Below are 15,306 nucleotides of genomic sequence, written 5' to 3' on the forward strand. Positions count from 1 at the left end.
GTTATTAAATACGGATTATAAACTTTTTGCAAAGATTCTGGCCAACAGAATTCAGTACATTTTACCAGAGTTGACTGGACCATTTCAAGCAGCATGACACAAAGAGAAATCTTGTGTAGACAACCTGAAAGTATTGAGAAATCTGGTTGCATCGTCAAACAAAAAAAGATCATTTAAAATTGCTTTCTTGAGTTTGGATCTTCAGAAAGCTTTCGATAATGTAAACAGAGATTATCTGTGGGCAGTTCTGGAAAAATATGGATTTCCTGAAATCTTTATTCAAACTTTGAAAAATCTCTATAATGAAGCTTTTTCAAGTTTGCTTGTGGCAGGAACTTTAACTAATAAAATCAAAATAAATCGCTCAGTACGACAAGGATGTCCACTAAGCATGGTCCTTTTCGTACTGTATCTTGAACCTTTGCTAGCAATGCTCTCCGTGGAAATACCCGGTATTTTATTTGATGGTAATTTTATTAAGATGGTAGTATATGCGGATGATATTTGTTTAATTATAAAGAATCAAATTGAATTTGAAAAAGTATTTGAAGTTATGAGATTATTTTCAAAAGATGCTAGAATTAGTTTAAATTTAAAAAAAATCTAATATTTTGTGTTTTAACGATCTTCAATTAGAATGTGGAGAGATTAATAAGGTTAATGAGTTGAAAGTTTTGGGTATAACCTTCAGAACATCATGGGATGAAACTATTTTGAATATGTACGAGATACAGCTTAAAAAATCAAACAATCGGTTTTCGTTGCGAAATTTAGAAATTTAAATATAATACAAAAACTATGGATTTTAAACAACTATATTTTGTCCAAACTATGGTATGTTGGGCAGATTATACCTGCCCCCACTAAGTTTATTGCGGAGATTACAAAGGTAGTAAGAAATTATGTGTGGATGGGGCATTTATTTAAAATAAATAGAAATCAATTGTATTTGGATGCAGAGAAAGGAGGGTTAGGATTGATTCATGTAGGTTATAAAATAAGAGCACTTTTTGTTCGTAATATTTTGTACACATCAACTAAAAATGGTTCATTGCCCTCACAAGATTTTCTATATAAGAATAGATAAAATCTTAAACTAGGAAGAACCTGTGGCATTTATATTAAAGATGCAGAACATCTTGTGAGGCTTACCTATATAAATTCCACCAAGCAAATGTACACTTACTTTATTGAAAATATGCACATCCAACCAGCTATTGAACTAAAAAATCTTGACAAAATATGCCAAAATGTATGGCCTAATCTAAACAAAAAGTTTCTGGATTCAAACCTTGTATCCTTGTATTACTATGTAAATAGTATAATACCAACTCGAAGCCAGTTGTTCAAGCATAAAATTCGAGGTACAGACAATAATCTTTGTAATATATGTGATCAAGTAGATGATGTGGACCATCGTTTAAAAAAAATGTAAAAAATCATATGAAGTGTGGGATTTTACTAAAATCATAATAACAAACAAAATGAGAATAGATGTTGTAGATCCTGTTGAGATTTTGGATAAAATACTTGGAAAAAAATTCTAGATTGAGTTTAAATAAGGGCGAAAGTAACATGAAAGAGTTCTCTTCATCGACTCTCTCTTCTTCAAATTAAAGTGACAAGATGCAAGTATTGTTGAACTTTTTGGTCATAAATCGCTAGGTTGCGATGCAATCTAGCGTCTTAGTGTAAAAAAGTTCGATTGAGTTTGCATCTTGTCACTTTAATTTGCAGAAGAGAGAGTCGATGAAGAGAACTCTCTCATGTTAGTTTCGCCCTTATTTAAACTCAATCTAGAAATAATGAAAAATTGGCACTTTGGATACTAGCACAAGTTATCAACTACAATTAGAAAAATTAGCCAAACAGTAATGTTAATGACTTCCGGTCAGTGATTAGGTTAGAATTGTATAAAAATAAGGAATTCTTTGATAAGGAATTTGGAAACTATGTGAGTTTTATTTGGTAAGTTTTGTAACGTTTTTGTTTGAGAAAAAAAAATCATGCTCTTGTTGAATACACACGCGTTTCGGAATATACAAGTTTGGAATATACTTCGTGTGAATTGGGCTTTAGGATATTTTAGTACATATATTTTATTGATAAAATTTTAAAAGAGTAGTTGAACACTCTTAAACTCATATTAAATAAAACAAAAGAAATTCATGTTGTTAGCACTCTGCGAACTGTGAAACTATAAATGAACTAGACTAGACGAACAATGTTCAAAGTGATTCAAATATAGGGTATGTGTGTCATCAGTAATCTCACGCTCCCATGTTCATCGTATTCGAAAACAAACGATTACGGCACCGATTGATTCCGTTCATTTTGTTTTCATCGGTGCTCATTTCTAACAAAAAATACAACAATAAGAAACAAAACATTTTCAGGATGAAAATGGGAACCACATGCTTAATAAGGGAACCAATACCCTATTTTAAAATGTACGATGGACTCTTTGGTATTGGTTATTCCAACTTAGCATTAAAACTTTTACATCCACTTAATTACCTACACATGATTGAATAGCAATAGTCTGGTTAACATGGATACCACACAGGGAGTTTGTTTCTTCATGTGCAAATGTGGTTTGACTGGATTATATGATTCATTACTGTAGGCCACTTTTTGAGTCACAAAAGTCAACAAAGTTAACATATCAAATCGTTGTCCATTTTCGTTCAACTCGTTGCACAGCTCGCGGATGAACCAGGAACCAGCTATGCGGTTGCGGAAGGATATGAAGCCGGGAAACGTAGCGAACACGAACAGGAAATCGGCATTCGTTGGAATACTGTATCTGTCTACGCCATCTTTTTCGACTTTAACGCGGGAAGCCAAATCGTTTCCTCGGCATGCTTGAATGATGAAGATTTTTGGTTTTCCAACAAGCGTCTGGCATCGGTCTCCGGCAGTCTTCAAAATATCCTTTGCATTTCGTTGCTTTGATCTAAAAACTAAGGAGTAGAAAAATGCACGCTCCTTGTTTGGCGAATCAACTTAGCTGCGATTTGTTCCTCTCATTTTGGCAAAATACTGCATCATTGATCTAAATCATTGATCAACTCTTCGCACACGGCGGGCAATGTTTCAGGCATAACAACCGTGTGCGGTAGGCCTAGCAACGCTAGTAACAAATTTAATTTGCGTCTGGTCGAAAGTCAACTAAGTCCTGGTCCTTCCTTCAGACAAGTATACATTTAATTTATAAACTTGAACTTCCAAGGTCTAATCAATTCCCTTTTCTTTCAGCATTGATCGAGAATGGGCGAAAATGAAATATGTTGACCGGTCTTATTCTAGCCTTTCCTACACATTGTGGATCTGACTGGTTGGCTGGGTCCCGGATCGCCTCAATGAAAATAATCCCACGGAAATGCATTAAACCAAATCGATCCAAAGTAATGAGAACAGCTGCCAAATGTTTCTTATTTTTCATCTGTTTTATTTTGTAAGGAGCAGCAAAACAATACCAACCAAATAAAAAGTTCTTTCTATATTTTAATTTCTTCATTTACAATATTCGATATTTGTCCCTTTAACATTCTATTTCCCAATAATAGAACTACAAAACCCAGACATCCAGCTGGACAATTTACTAAAACCAGAAAAATGATAGTAACGATTTGGTTACAACGTTTCAAGAATTGTTTCCCTAACATCTTACTATAATAACCAACAAAATGGTAGTAAAGTTGAATTTCCCAGTAGAAATTCAGTACGTTTTTAAACTGATTTTGGGCTCTTTCCTAGGTTCTACTGCTTGTCTCTCCTCAAGTACTATTCTTTTGGATATGATTATGTACAAATTACACAAATTAGTTTGTGATTCGGAAATTGTGTCATAGAGATTTAGTCAGTTAGAGAAATATCCAATTGCGAACCCTAAATGTAACCAAGGTCATTAAATTGAAATCTGTGCGCATCAAACATTTTCAGAGACGCTTACTGCAGAGCGTACTAATCCTCGATTTGGTCTGAGAATCCTGATGCTTCGCTCAAACGTCAAAAATGCTTGACACCGTTGCGTTGAAATGATTTGAATCAATGATGCAGTATTTCACATCAAATGATCACAGGAGCAATAAAATGCGAATGATCGAATTTGTAGCGAAGCATTGAGTTTTTCAACGCATACTTTTTTAAAACTCAGCTTTGCAATGATGATTTTTGAAGACTGGTCTCCGGTGAAGAATGTCCAAAGGCTCGATATCTGATAGGGTTTGTCATAGGCGTAGATTACTTCACCTTCCTCGCCATGCGAAAGAACAGCAACCAGCAGGCAGTCACTGTCGGAATGATCCATTTCGGAAACTGCAGAAACATGTAAAAGAGGATTATTTATATCTGTCCATTATAGTTGTCTAAAACATAGAGTTTTACGATAAGTGTGGAATTAGCATTAGTTAGGATACACATAAATAGAAACTAAAAAAAATGTTTTACGACAACGGCTCTAGCTTCGCGAAAGATTAACCAACCGATCACAAATTTGTACCAATGATGCACATATATATATAATATATAATAAGTTGACAAACAGTCAAATTTGAGGCACTCTATGCAAAGGTGAGAAAAAAATGCTTGTCCCGAACATTTTAGCCACCCCCAGTACAGGGTGGGACAGAAAAAAATGCGGAAATTTCAAGGCGCTATATGGCGCTGAATATGGGATATATATGACTATTTTTCATGACAGTGTATATCAGTCAATGTCTATATTCTATATACAGAGGATACTCAAAATAACTGGGACAGGTAAAATTTTCGCTTTTCAAAAAATGTTCAAATCGCTGTAACTTTTCGAAAAGTGCATCAAATATTCTCAATTTTTTACTGAAAGATCAGCAACTAGTTGTGTATCAGTAGTCCAATTTTGGAAAGGATCGGACCATTATCCACGGAGTTATAAAGATTCTAGAAAAAGGTAAAATTATCCGATAGTCAACTTTGAGCTGTTATATCTCCGGATTCAATGAACCGAATGCAATGAAATTTTGACCAATCATGACTTGTATAATGAGCTATGAAAAACCTTTGACTTAACTTAAAATTCTTAACACGGAAGAAAATTATAACGATTAGATTATTTTTCTAATAAAACACCAAATTATCCAAAACTTCAACATCGTTTCAAAATCCAAGATGCAAATTATAGTTCAATTAATTTCCCTCTTAATGACTTATATATAAATGCATGTTGAAGGAAAGTTACAACATAGCCGCTAATAAATTGAGAAAGTAATGGGATGCATATTAGAAATTGATGAATTTACTAAAAAATCGTGAAATAAATGAAATCGTAATAACTTTCGCTCTTGTTAAAAATGTCAAGTTAAGTTGAACGTTTTTAAGAGTTCATCATATAAGTCATGAATGATCAAAATTTCATTGCAATCAGTTCATTGAATCCGGAGATATAACAGCTCAAAGTTGGCTATCGAATAATTATATCCTTTTCAAGAATCTTTATATCTTCGTGAAGAATAGCCCGATCTTTTCCAAATTTGGACCACTGATACACAACTAGTTGATGAACTTACAGTAAAAATTTGAGAATATTTGATGCCCTTTTCAAAAAGTTACAGCGAGTTGAACATTTTTCGAAAAGTGAAAATTTTACCTGTCCCAGTTATTTTGAGTATCCCCTGTATATCATTTAAATGATATATATAAATGAATTTCTATCTGTCTGTCTGTCTGACCCTTATGGAATCGGAAACTACTGAATCGACCGGCGTGAAATTTTGTATGCGGAGATTTTTGGGTCCGGGAAAGGTTTTTAGCTCGGTGTGAGGCTCTTCCGGTCTCTGGAACGGGGGGCTCCCATACAGATGACTTTGCGGGCACACAGTAAGCAGGCAGTACAACGTTTGCCGGGATAGCTAGTAAAAAATAAAAATTAATATATTCGATTTTTAACATGTGATAACGTGAGCCCAAAAAGTAAAACAGTAAACAATTTAGGTTTAATTCGATAAAAAACCAAGCCAGAATGAAATAATCACATTATATATGATAATTAGCCTGGGACACGGTTTATATGGGAAAATATAAAATATGGTAAAACTCCAACTTCTGTATATTTTTTTAGTTCCATTTTGGTCCCATATCAACTGTCCAAAATTGCAGATCGATCGGAAAAACTATAATTTTGCGCCCGTCATTCTTAGTTTTTTATACGATTTACTATGGGTTTTCCAAAGTAAAATCGCTTGGGGTCACCTTTGATCCCTAAAAATAAATCGATGAATGATTTCTATAGAAAACTCCACGAGGAACCAGACCTCCGAAGACCGCAAAGCGATGCGACGTTTTTTAAAAAAAAGTTATTAAGCCTAACCCGATCGGTAAAATTACGAGATTTTATTATTTATTGTTATTCCTTACGTGTTAAACGGCGTTGCCATGCTATTTGTTTTTCAGCCAATAACTTTTTCCATATGCCTTATATCGCTTTGCGGTCTTCGGAGGGTTGATTCTTCGTAAAATTTTCAACCGAAATCATTCATCGATTTATTTTTAGGAGTTAAGGGGCAACCTGAAGCGATTTTTCTTTGAAAAAGTGATTTTCCCCATACTCAATCGTATGAAAACTTTAAATGGCTGGCACTAAAATATAGTTTCTCCGATTGAGCTGAAATTTTGTACAGTTGATATGGGGCCAAAATAAAACTCAAAAAGTGTACAAGAGTAAAATGTGTCCCACGCTAATGATGATATTGTAGACAAAATTGAATCAGATATGAAATTTAGCGACCTGTGTAATTTTCAGTGGTTTGAAAATTTTGATTGTCTTCAGCTTCAGGCGCAGTCTTGTAAACATTTTATATTATTTTTTGTGAAATTAGCCTGTTAGAGATCATGGAATGTTGAAACATAGATTGGTTAACGTCAAATGGACGAACCTGAGCTTTGAAGTTGAAAAAACTCATTTTTTCCTGCCGCATATTGTATTATGCCTGCAACATTTGATGTTTATTGGGCAAGTACATTAAACAGAACATTCGGAATAGTAAGAGGTCGTCACTCATTGCTATTTTAAAGGCTAAAATCTCAGTCCCAGCATATGTTTTATTGTTAAATTTCACCGATGTATCAATGCATATTGAGAGGTTTGTGTTTCACATTTCAGCTATTTCCTTTGGCAGTTTTTAAAGCCGCAGCATGGTTAGCAAAAACAGATGTTGTCCAAAATGCATTTGCACATTCTATTCTGTTCTATTTAACAGGTAAATTTTGACCAAGGTGTATCGAACTAACAAAAACGCTTCCCGTTCTCGAAAAATGGATAGGGACAAACAGATTGAATATAAAGCCAAAACTTGTCAAATATTTGTCGTTTAGACAAACAGTGTACTCGCAGTCTTACATTCAGGCCATTTCAGACGACTATTCAAAATATGCAAACCGTTTCCTAACACAGACATAAATGTAGACGTCTTATATACATATTATACCTATTAAAACCCGAATGGTGGTGCCCCATTTGGAATCAAAATCCTAGACAAACATATCCAGGTTTGGATAACAATAAAACTATCTTCAAAAAATAGTGAGTGGAAGAACATAAACTATTTAGACGTATAAATGATAATTTCTTAAACCATAACAGGATTAAAATTTTAGTATTTGACTTACACCACAACTCTTTATTTTCATAATCACAACAGTTGAGTAACCCAAACAGAAGTAAAATAGACATACCTCTCTTTATCTCTTTAAGGATACAATCCATGCAGTAATCCTTGCGCAGGGTCACGTCAAATCGCAACCGTTGGAGCGATTTCACCAGCATGTCGCAATCCACATCATTTCCATCTCTGTTGGTTAACTCCAGGTTCTCATCGAACGTTGTGTGTGCAAATATGATTGCTTGGCCGCGGTGCTTATGATTCATTGGGTAATACGCGGAATAGCGTTCAATAGTATACGCAGGCGCCAAGGTAGGACTCATCTGCGGCGGCGAGTTGACTTCTTTCCGACCGAACAATTTTTTCATGATCTGAAAACTGAACAGAAACAAGTTATAGATATAACTCCAGTGTCTAACGTTTAAGAAATCTCAAAACCAGCAGACAAATGACCTCTACTGACTCTGACTAAACAGTGGACAATACGCGCAACTCCGTGTCCTTTCGTGACAAAATTTAGCATCTAACAAGTACCAAGTTCATTGACGATCGTAAATACACCTATATATTATGAGTCATGTCACACCGCAAAGATCTGTGCATCTTATACGAAATTGTTCCTCCGTTACGATGTAGTTTTACCTGCAAAACTCAAATAAAATCACTAAACTAAAGGGGTAGATTCGGTTTCAGTCTTATCAGATGTTTATCCGGCGGATAGCAGTCACTGAAGTGAAGAATGCGACTTGTGCGAACATAAATGTAAATGAAACTACTTTGAATAGTGATTTCTGCTTTCATGTACGTACACGTTGCATTACACGAACGCTACTTGAGTTATACTGATGGAAAATCGCAAGCAACAATCAGCTGTTGCCGGCTAAATCAAACGGGCGTATTTTCCTCCAGTAGATTTATATAAGTATTAGTGACACCGCGCTGCGAGAACTCATCTAGCCTATCTCGTTAGGATAGGAGCCGTCAGAACAGAAAAATACAAAAGTGGGCGCACATGAAGGCGAGATCTACACGGAGAAACAAAAGTACCCAAATATAGGTATTTTTAACCCAACTCTCGAGTTTCGTTCGGGAAGCCATAGGCCAATTCGGATTACCCCCAATTGTAGAGGCGCTTGGTGAGATAAGGAGAAAATCGTTTGTTTACATAGAAAAGTCAATTTTTTGTCGTCAAATTTTACTCATTTTTTGCTGTAGAAGTTGCTACTTTCCATTTGCAATGGCTTCCATTATCATCATTCTTGATGCCCACGCCGACAGATACCGGATTGGCCAGCTAACAAAAAATCCGAAAGATCGCCCTCCGGAGGCATATCTAGAGCTCCTCAAATTAATCGCATAAATTGCTCGTAAGTACCTACCGGATCTAAGCGCATCTGAAAGAGAATTAAATTTTCTTTCCAAAAAGTGCTCGTTTGTTTCTCTACGATGCGGCATATCTCGCGCTTAGTATCATACGGGCGCATCTACAATGATCGATTTCTCTTCATCGATTTTCTCTTTCGTTAATAACTTGGCCAGGAAATCGTTTTATACCCCGGACAGACATGTGATACGAGTGTGATTCCTGTACAACGGTACGCAGTGTCAAGAAAATTTTAACAAGACTGACTTGAACTGAGAGAGTTTTCAGTATGGCACTCATTTCAAGCGCAATTGTACAGTAATTCTTGTATCACATGTGTGTCATGAGTATTAAATTGTTTCTGTTGTTCTAGATGATAGTTCTACTGCTCCTCCATCGTACTACACCAAGAGATTATCGAAACTTTCCGAAATAATCCAAAGAGAAAATCGATGAATAGAAATCGATCAGATACGCCCGTATGATACTAAGCGCGAAATATGAAAAAGTGAAAGAAGTGCACTTTGCCTATGCTGCGCCATGGCACTTTTTGACGGAGTCTCGTTTTTCGTAGGGTTCTCATTCCTGCCACAAGATGCGGAGGGATCGTTTGCTTCCGTTAGATTTGCCTATAGGTAAATCCAACGGAAGCTAACGATCCTTCCGCATCTGGTGGCAGGAATGAGAACCCTATGAAAAAAGGGGCTCCGCTAAAATTTTCCAGCATAGGAAAAGTGCACTTTTTTCACTTTTTCGTATCGAATCCCGCATCGTAGAGAAACAAACGAGCACTTTTCGGAAAGAAAATTTGATTCTCTTTCAGATGCGCTTAGATCCGGTAGGTACTTACGAACAATTTATGTGATTAATTTGAGGAGCTCTTGCTATGCCTCCGGCGGGCGATCTCCCGGATTTTTTGTTAGCTGACCAATCCGATGTCTGTTGGCGTGGGCACCGAGAATGATGATATTAGAAGCCATTGCCAATGGAAAATAGCAACTATCGGTGCAAAATATGACTAAATTTTGAAGACAAAAAAGTTGATTTTTTATGTAAACAAACGATTTTCTCCCTATCTCACTCAGCGCCTCTAGAATGGGGGACCATTCGGATTCACCTATTGTATATTGCTTTCACAACAGAACGCGCTGCAAGCTTCCAGGTGGCATCTCAGAATCATCGCGACGAATCAAACACCACCTCTGCTGGAGGGCCGATTTATTCACCTACAGTTCGCCGTAAAGTGCAGCGAGATCGTGGTTCATCCTTCTCCGCCACACACCGTTCTCCTGCACGCCACCGAAGATCGTCCTTAGCACCTCCTCGAGCATCGTCCATGTCTCGTGTCCGTAGAGAACCACCGGTCTTATTAACGTCTTGTACATGGTACATTTGGTGCTGGGGTGAATCTTTTTTAACCGCAGTTTCTACTGGAGCCCATAGTAGGCATGACTTCCACTGATGATGCGCCTTCGTACTTCACGGCTCACGTTATTGTCAGCCGTTAGCAAGGAACCGAGGTAGACGAATTATTCTACCACCTCCAAAGTATCCCCGTCTATCGTAACATTGCTGCCAAGGCTTGTCCTGTCTCGCTCAGTCCCACCTACCAGCATGTACTTTATCTTGCCGCATTCACCACTAGTCCGACCTTTGCTGCTTCACGTTTCAGGCGGGTGTACAGTTCTGTCACCGTTCCAAATGTTTTAGCAATAATATCCATGTCATCCGCAAAATAGAAAAATTGGCTGGATTTCGTGAAGATCGTACTCCGGCTGTTGAGCCTGGCTCGTCGCATCACACCTTTCAGGGCGATGTTGGATAATAGGCAGGAAAGTCCATCACCTTGTCGTATTCCTCGTCGAGATTCGAATGAACTGGATAGTTCACCCGAAATCCTTACGCTGTTCTGCACACCGTCCATCGTTGCTCTTATCAGTCTAGTCAGCTTCCCGGGAAAGCTGTTCTCGTCCATAATTTTCCATAGCTCTGTGCGGTCGATACTGTCGTATGCCGCTTTGAAGTCGATGAACAGGTGATGCGTTGGGACCTGGTATTCACGGCATTTCTGGAGGTTTTGCCGTACTGTGAAGATCTGGTCTGTTGTCGACCGGCCGTCGATGAAACCGGCTTGGTAACTTCCCAAGAAATCATTTACTTAAGGTGGAAGACGACGGAAGATGATCTGGGATAGCACTTTGTAGGCGGCATCAGGGGCGGCATTCAAAATGGTGATCGATCGAAAGTTCTCACACATTAACTTGTCGCCTTTCTTGTGGATGGGACAGATTATCCCTTCATTCCACTCCCCCGGTAGCTGTTCGGTTTCCCAGATCTTGACTATTAACTGGTGCAGACAGGTGGCCAACTTTTCCGGACCCATCATGATGAGTTCTGCTGCTATACCGTTCTTACAGGCCACTTTGTTGTGTCTGAGCTGATGGATGGCATCCTTAACTTCTCTCAGCGTGGGAGTTGGTTCGTTCCCGTCCTCTGCTGCACCAACATAGTCATTTCCTCCGTTGCCTTGGTCCTCCGTGCCTACATTCTCTTCGCCATTCAGGTGCTCGTCGAAGTGCTGCTTCCACCTTTCGATCACCTCACGTTTGTCCGTCAGGAGGCTCCCGTTCTTATCCCTGCAGATTTCGGCTTGCGGCACGTAGCCTTTGCGGGATGCGTTGAGCTTCTGGTAGAACTTACGTGTTTCTTGTGAACGACACAGCAGAACCATTTCCTCGCACTCCGCTTTTTCCAGGCGGCACTTTTTCTCTCGGAAGAGACGGGTCTGCTGCTTCCGCTTCTGTCTGTATCGCTCCACATTCTGTCGGGTTCCATGCTGCAGCATTACCGCCCGCGTTGCATCCTTCTCCTCCAGAACCGCTCTGCACTCTTCGTCGAACCAATCGTTTCGTCGACTTCGTTCTACGTACCCGATAGTGCTCTCGGCTACGTTGTTGATGGATGCTTTGACTGTACTCCAGCAGTCCTCTAGAGGGGCCACATCGAGCACACCCTCGTCCGGCAACCCTGCCTCGTGATTCTGCGCGTATGCGGCGGCGACACCCGGTTGCTTCAGTCGCTCTAGGTCAATGTAATGTACATGGTTAATAACGGAGAGTTTTGGGCGCAGTTTGACCATCACCAGGTAGTGATCGGAGTCGATATTAGCGCCACGATAGGTCCTGACGTCGATAATGTCAGAGAAGTGCCGTCCATCAATCAGAACGTGGTCAATTTGCGATACCGCACTGAACGAAATCCCCCGCCGTATAAAGAATGATTCTTCATTTGGTACGGTTCAAATCTGCAGAATCTGAATTTTGAATGATTTCAGTGCAGAATGATTTTACTGCGTGTTATCGAAAATAAATCATCCTGTTATAATATTAAAATAGACACAGATAATGAATGATTTGTTGCTTGGGGTTTGTTGTGACTGATAATCATCACAAAAACATCTGAAAGCATTTCCATCTATGTCCTATAAGGACTGTATCGGAAATTAACTATAAACATTCAAAATGCTCTATCTCGACGCACGGTTGGTCTTTTCATTCCGGTTCTTCTATGAAATCTTCACAATATAGTTAAGTTTAGAACAGCTTGAAGAAATTTGGCAAATGTTTAGTATTATTGAAAATATGGGTCTATGAGTATACCACACAAAATAACAATCTGTACAAACAGTTTTTATTTTAATTTTTTTTAACGTTTCAAACATTTGTAACGAAAAAAATTTGTACGGAGAAAAATCTGGAAAATAATGATTATAACTAGCAGTTATGTACACATAGCATATCACTCAAAACCGACTTTAAAAATTCTTATTTTGGATAGATAAACCTCCAACATTAAGAATATGGTCTATCCCAAAAAACACCTACGTTTTGGTCGAACTTTGACGCTCTGTTTTAAATATCTTTAGAGGTTATAAAATTCCGTTCTCTGATAAAACTACCTCTTCAATAGATTTAAATGCATACCCAATCGAAAAAAATGCAAATTTTCAACTTTATGTATTTTTTATTTGCGTAATCGTTCTTTGAAGACGCATAAAAAAAGTTGCTCGAAAAATGGCTTTTTTTCATTTTTAAGAATTGCCCTAAACTGCGGAGGGATTTTTTCTTGATAAAAATAATTTTCCTATATCATGAGCATTCTGGAAAAGAATATCTTTGCGCAAAAATAAGAGAAAAAATTGAATATTTTCTCATAGTTTTCGCAATTTTAAATTTTTGGGAGGTGTCCAAAATTTTAAATACATTTGTGCAATCTTTGAGATAAAAGTCCAAGTTAAATGATTATTTTTTGAAAATCAGAACTGCCATTCTTTATTTAAGAGATTTATATAGTATCTCCAAAAATAAAATTATGTTTATTTCGAACAGATTATTTTTCAGGCAATTGTTGTTTATAGTTAATTTCCGATACAGTCCTTATATCGAAAATCATTCAATTTTAGACCAACAGCTGTCTTTCTTTAACCGTTATGTGTCCGACAATTTTTTTGCTTTTTTCTACACCGTGCTTTTCAAATGGGCGCTGGGTACCCGGGTACCCTGTCGGCCACATAAGGGTTAAAAAAAAAACAATATGGCGATGTTGGAGTTTGTCAAAAGTATTTTGTTTCCGGAGAGATCCGTTGGTGGAGGAAATTCAACAAATTGTAGTAAGAATCGACAATTTTAGGCATATCAAATCATTTACCAAATATGATTGGGCGAGTAATAAATATTTATTTACAGGAGGTATGCGTCCAAAATGACATCCAGCGATATGGCCAGATCCACCGAGGGATCCACGCACGTATATTCTCGCGTTTATTAATGTATAGTAAATGAATAAAGTGAAGAAGTCTATTTGAAATTGGTGTTTTCAGTTCACTTTTCAATAGTTAAATATTTGTACTATATAAAAACAGAACCCATACCAAAATGAGCCGGAAAAGGAATGAATATCATTCACATATTGGTTTCTTAAGTAGCAATGATAATCACCCTTTTTTAGGATGGTAAACATTCAAATTGTTTTTATTTTGATAGAAGCTGAATTGAATGAAAAATCATCCAAGTCTTGTCTGATAATAGGCATGGGGCTCGGATGAGGCAAAAATCATTCAATTCATGGCGGGAGTTTTCGTTCAGTGCGTTTGTTGTGGTGATCTCCAGGTGTAACCATGAGCCATTTTAGAGACGTTTCGGATCAGCTGATCGCTCATTTCATGAATGAAAATTTGACAGGAGGTTGCGCCCAAGCCCGTGAGTGTTAATATCAATATCAACACTGTTGTCGTTTCGTAAAATAGACTATACTGAAGGCTGTGCTGGAAGCAGTGTTGGTAAAAACTCAAATTCTCAAATCTCATGGTTGAGTTGATTCACGCGCGATTCCTGACTCGCCAAACTCACCACCGAAAAAAATCATGCATGAGTTCCCAACAAACAATTTTGCTGTATAAGAGTGGAACAAACCACTCTTAAGCAAACTTTAGCTTAAGAAACTGTTATTCAGCTAGTTCTGTTACTTGGGTGACTCGTGATTTCACTCATTCCTTGGTAGTCTTATTATTTACAACGAAGTTTTTAGGATTATATGACAAAAAAGGATCAAACCTTGCATACAACAACAAAGATAGTCGTTTAAATTGATTTGGATTCGTTTTACAAACAAATGAGATTTCGGAGCTTGACTCGTGAGAGCGAGATTTTGCATGAAAATCTCGCGCGTTAGAAAATGATTCAGAATTGCACGCGAGTTTGCTCACGCAGGAGCGGTTCATGAGTGAGCTTTGAGTGTGAGTTTACCAACACTGGCTGGAAGAAGGTGCTACGAATGACCATCATTGGCCTTAAGTGACCTTTAATTTGATCTAGCTTCTTTTGCATCATCCATTATTGTAGCTAAAGTAAGATATTTAGCAAGCAAATATGATAATGCAAATATGATATTCAATAGTATTTTTGTTATTTTCCTCACTATATGATCTGAGAGCTCTACTTGAGTGTACTGGCTTTCCTTTGGTGCTAACATAATCTAAATCGGTTGACCAATGACTAAGAAATTGATAAACATACACAGTCAAGAATCTTAAAAACTTAAGTTGTAGTACTTAAGTTGCATTACTTAAGTACTTTTCGATAGACATCTCGGTAATCAAATGCCCAATCGAAAAATACGAAGCATTCTACTAGGATATTGCAGCTTTCATTTTAACTTAAGACAACTCAAATGCGTTGAGTAATGACTGAGAAATTGATAAAGTTACACTTTGTCACAAATCTATAAGAACCTGACTTGAATTAT

The 15,306-nt window shown here is 37.5% G+C and overlaps 1 protein-coding gene and 1 long non-coding RNA gene across 2 annotated transcripts; one reads left to right on the forward strand and one right to left on the reverse strand.

Moving 5' to 3' along the window:
• Positions 1–2,068: 2,068 nt before the first annotated feature.
• LOC115266369 (caspase-1-like) lies at positions 2,069–8,493 on the reverse strand. Its single transcript, XM_062851582.1, has 5 exons — positions 8,351–8,493; positions 8,283–8,304; positions 7,714–8,018; positions 4,186–4,320; positions 2,069–2,909 (listed from the first exon to the last, which is right to left on the reverse strand). The coding sequence occupies exons 1-5, from the start codon at positions 8,439–8,441 to the stop codon at positions 2,518–2,520; spliced, it is 945 nt and encodes a 314-aa protein (XP_062707566.1). The 5' UTR covers positions 8,442–8,493; the 3' UTR covers positions 2,069–2,517.
• LOC134288017 (uncharacterized) lies at positions 2,916–3,511 on the forward strand. The gene is made up of 2 exons (XR_009997696.1): positions 2,916–3,198; positions 3,259–3,511. It is a non-coding gene; the product is annotated as an uncharacterized LOC134288017 (long non-coding RNA).
• Positions 8,494–15,306: the final 6,813 nt, after the last annotated feature.

Source organism: Aedes albopictus, chromosome 2 (assembly GCF_035046485.1).
Source record: "Aedes albopictus strain Foshan chromosome 2, AalbF5, whole genome shotgun sequence".
NCBI classification, from domain to species: Eukaryota; Metazoa; Arthropoda; class Insecta; order Diptera; family Culicidae; genus Aedes; species Aedes albopictus.

Coding starts and splice junctions, on each gene's coding strand:
- LOC115266369 (XM_062851582.1), bottom strand. CDS start 8,441: ATGAAAGCAGAAATCACTATTCAAAGTAGTTTCATTTACATTTATGTT. Junction 8,305..8,350: donor CAGTGACTGCTATCCGCCGG/ATAAACATCTGA, acceptor CCTTTAGTTTAG/TGATTTTATTTGAGTTTTGC. Junction 2,910..4,185: donor GACATTCTTCACCGGAGACC/AGTCTTCAAAAA, acceptor CTGCCGGAGACC/GATGCCAGACGCTTGTTGGA.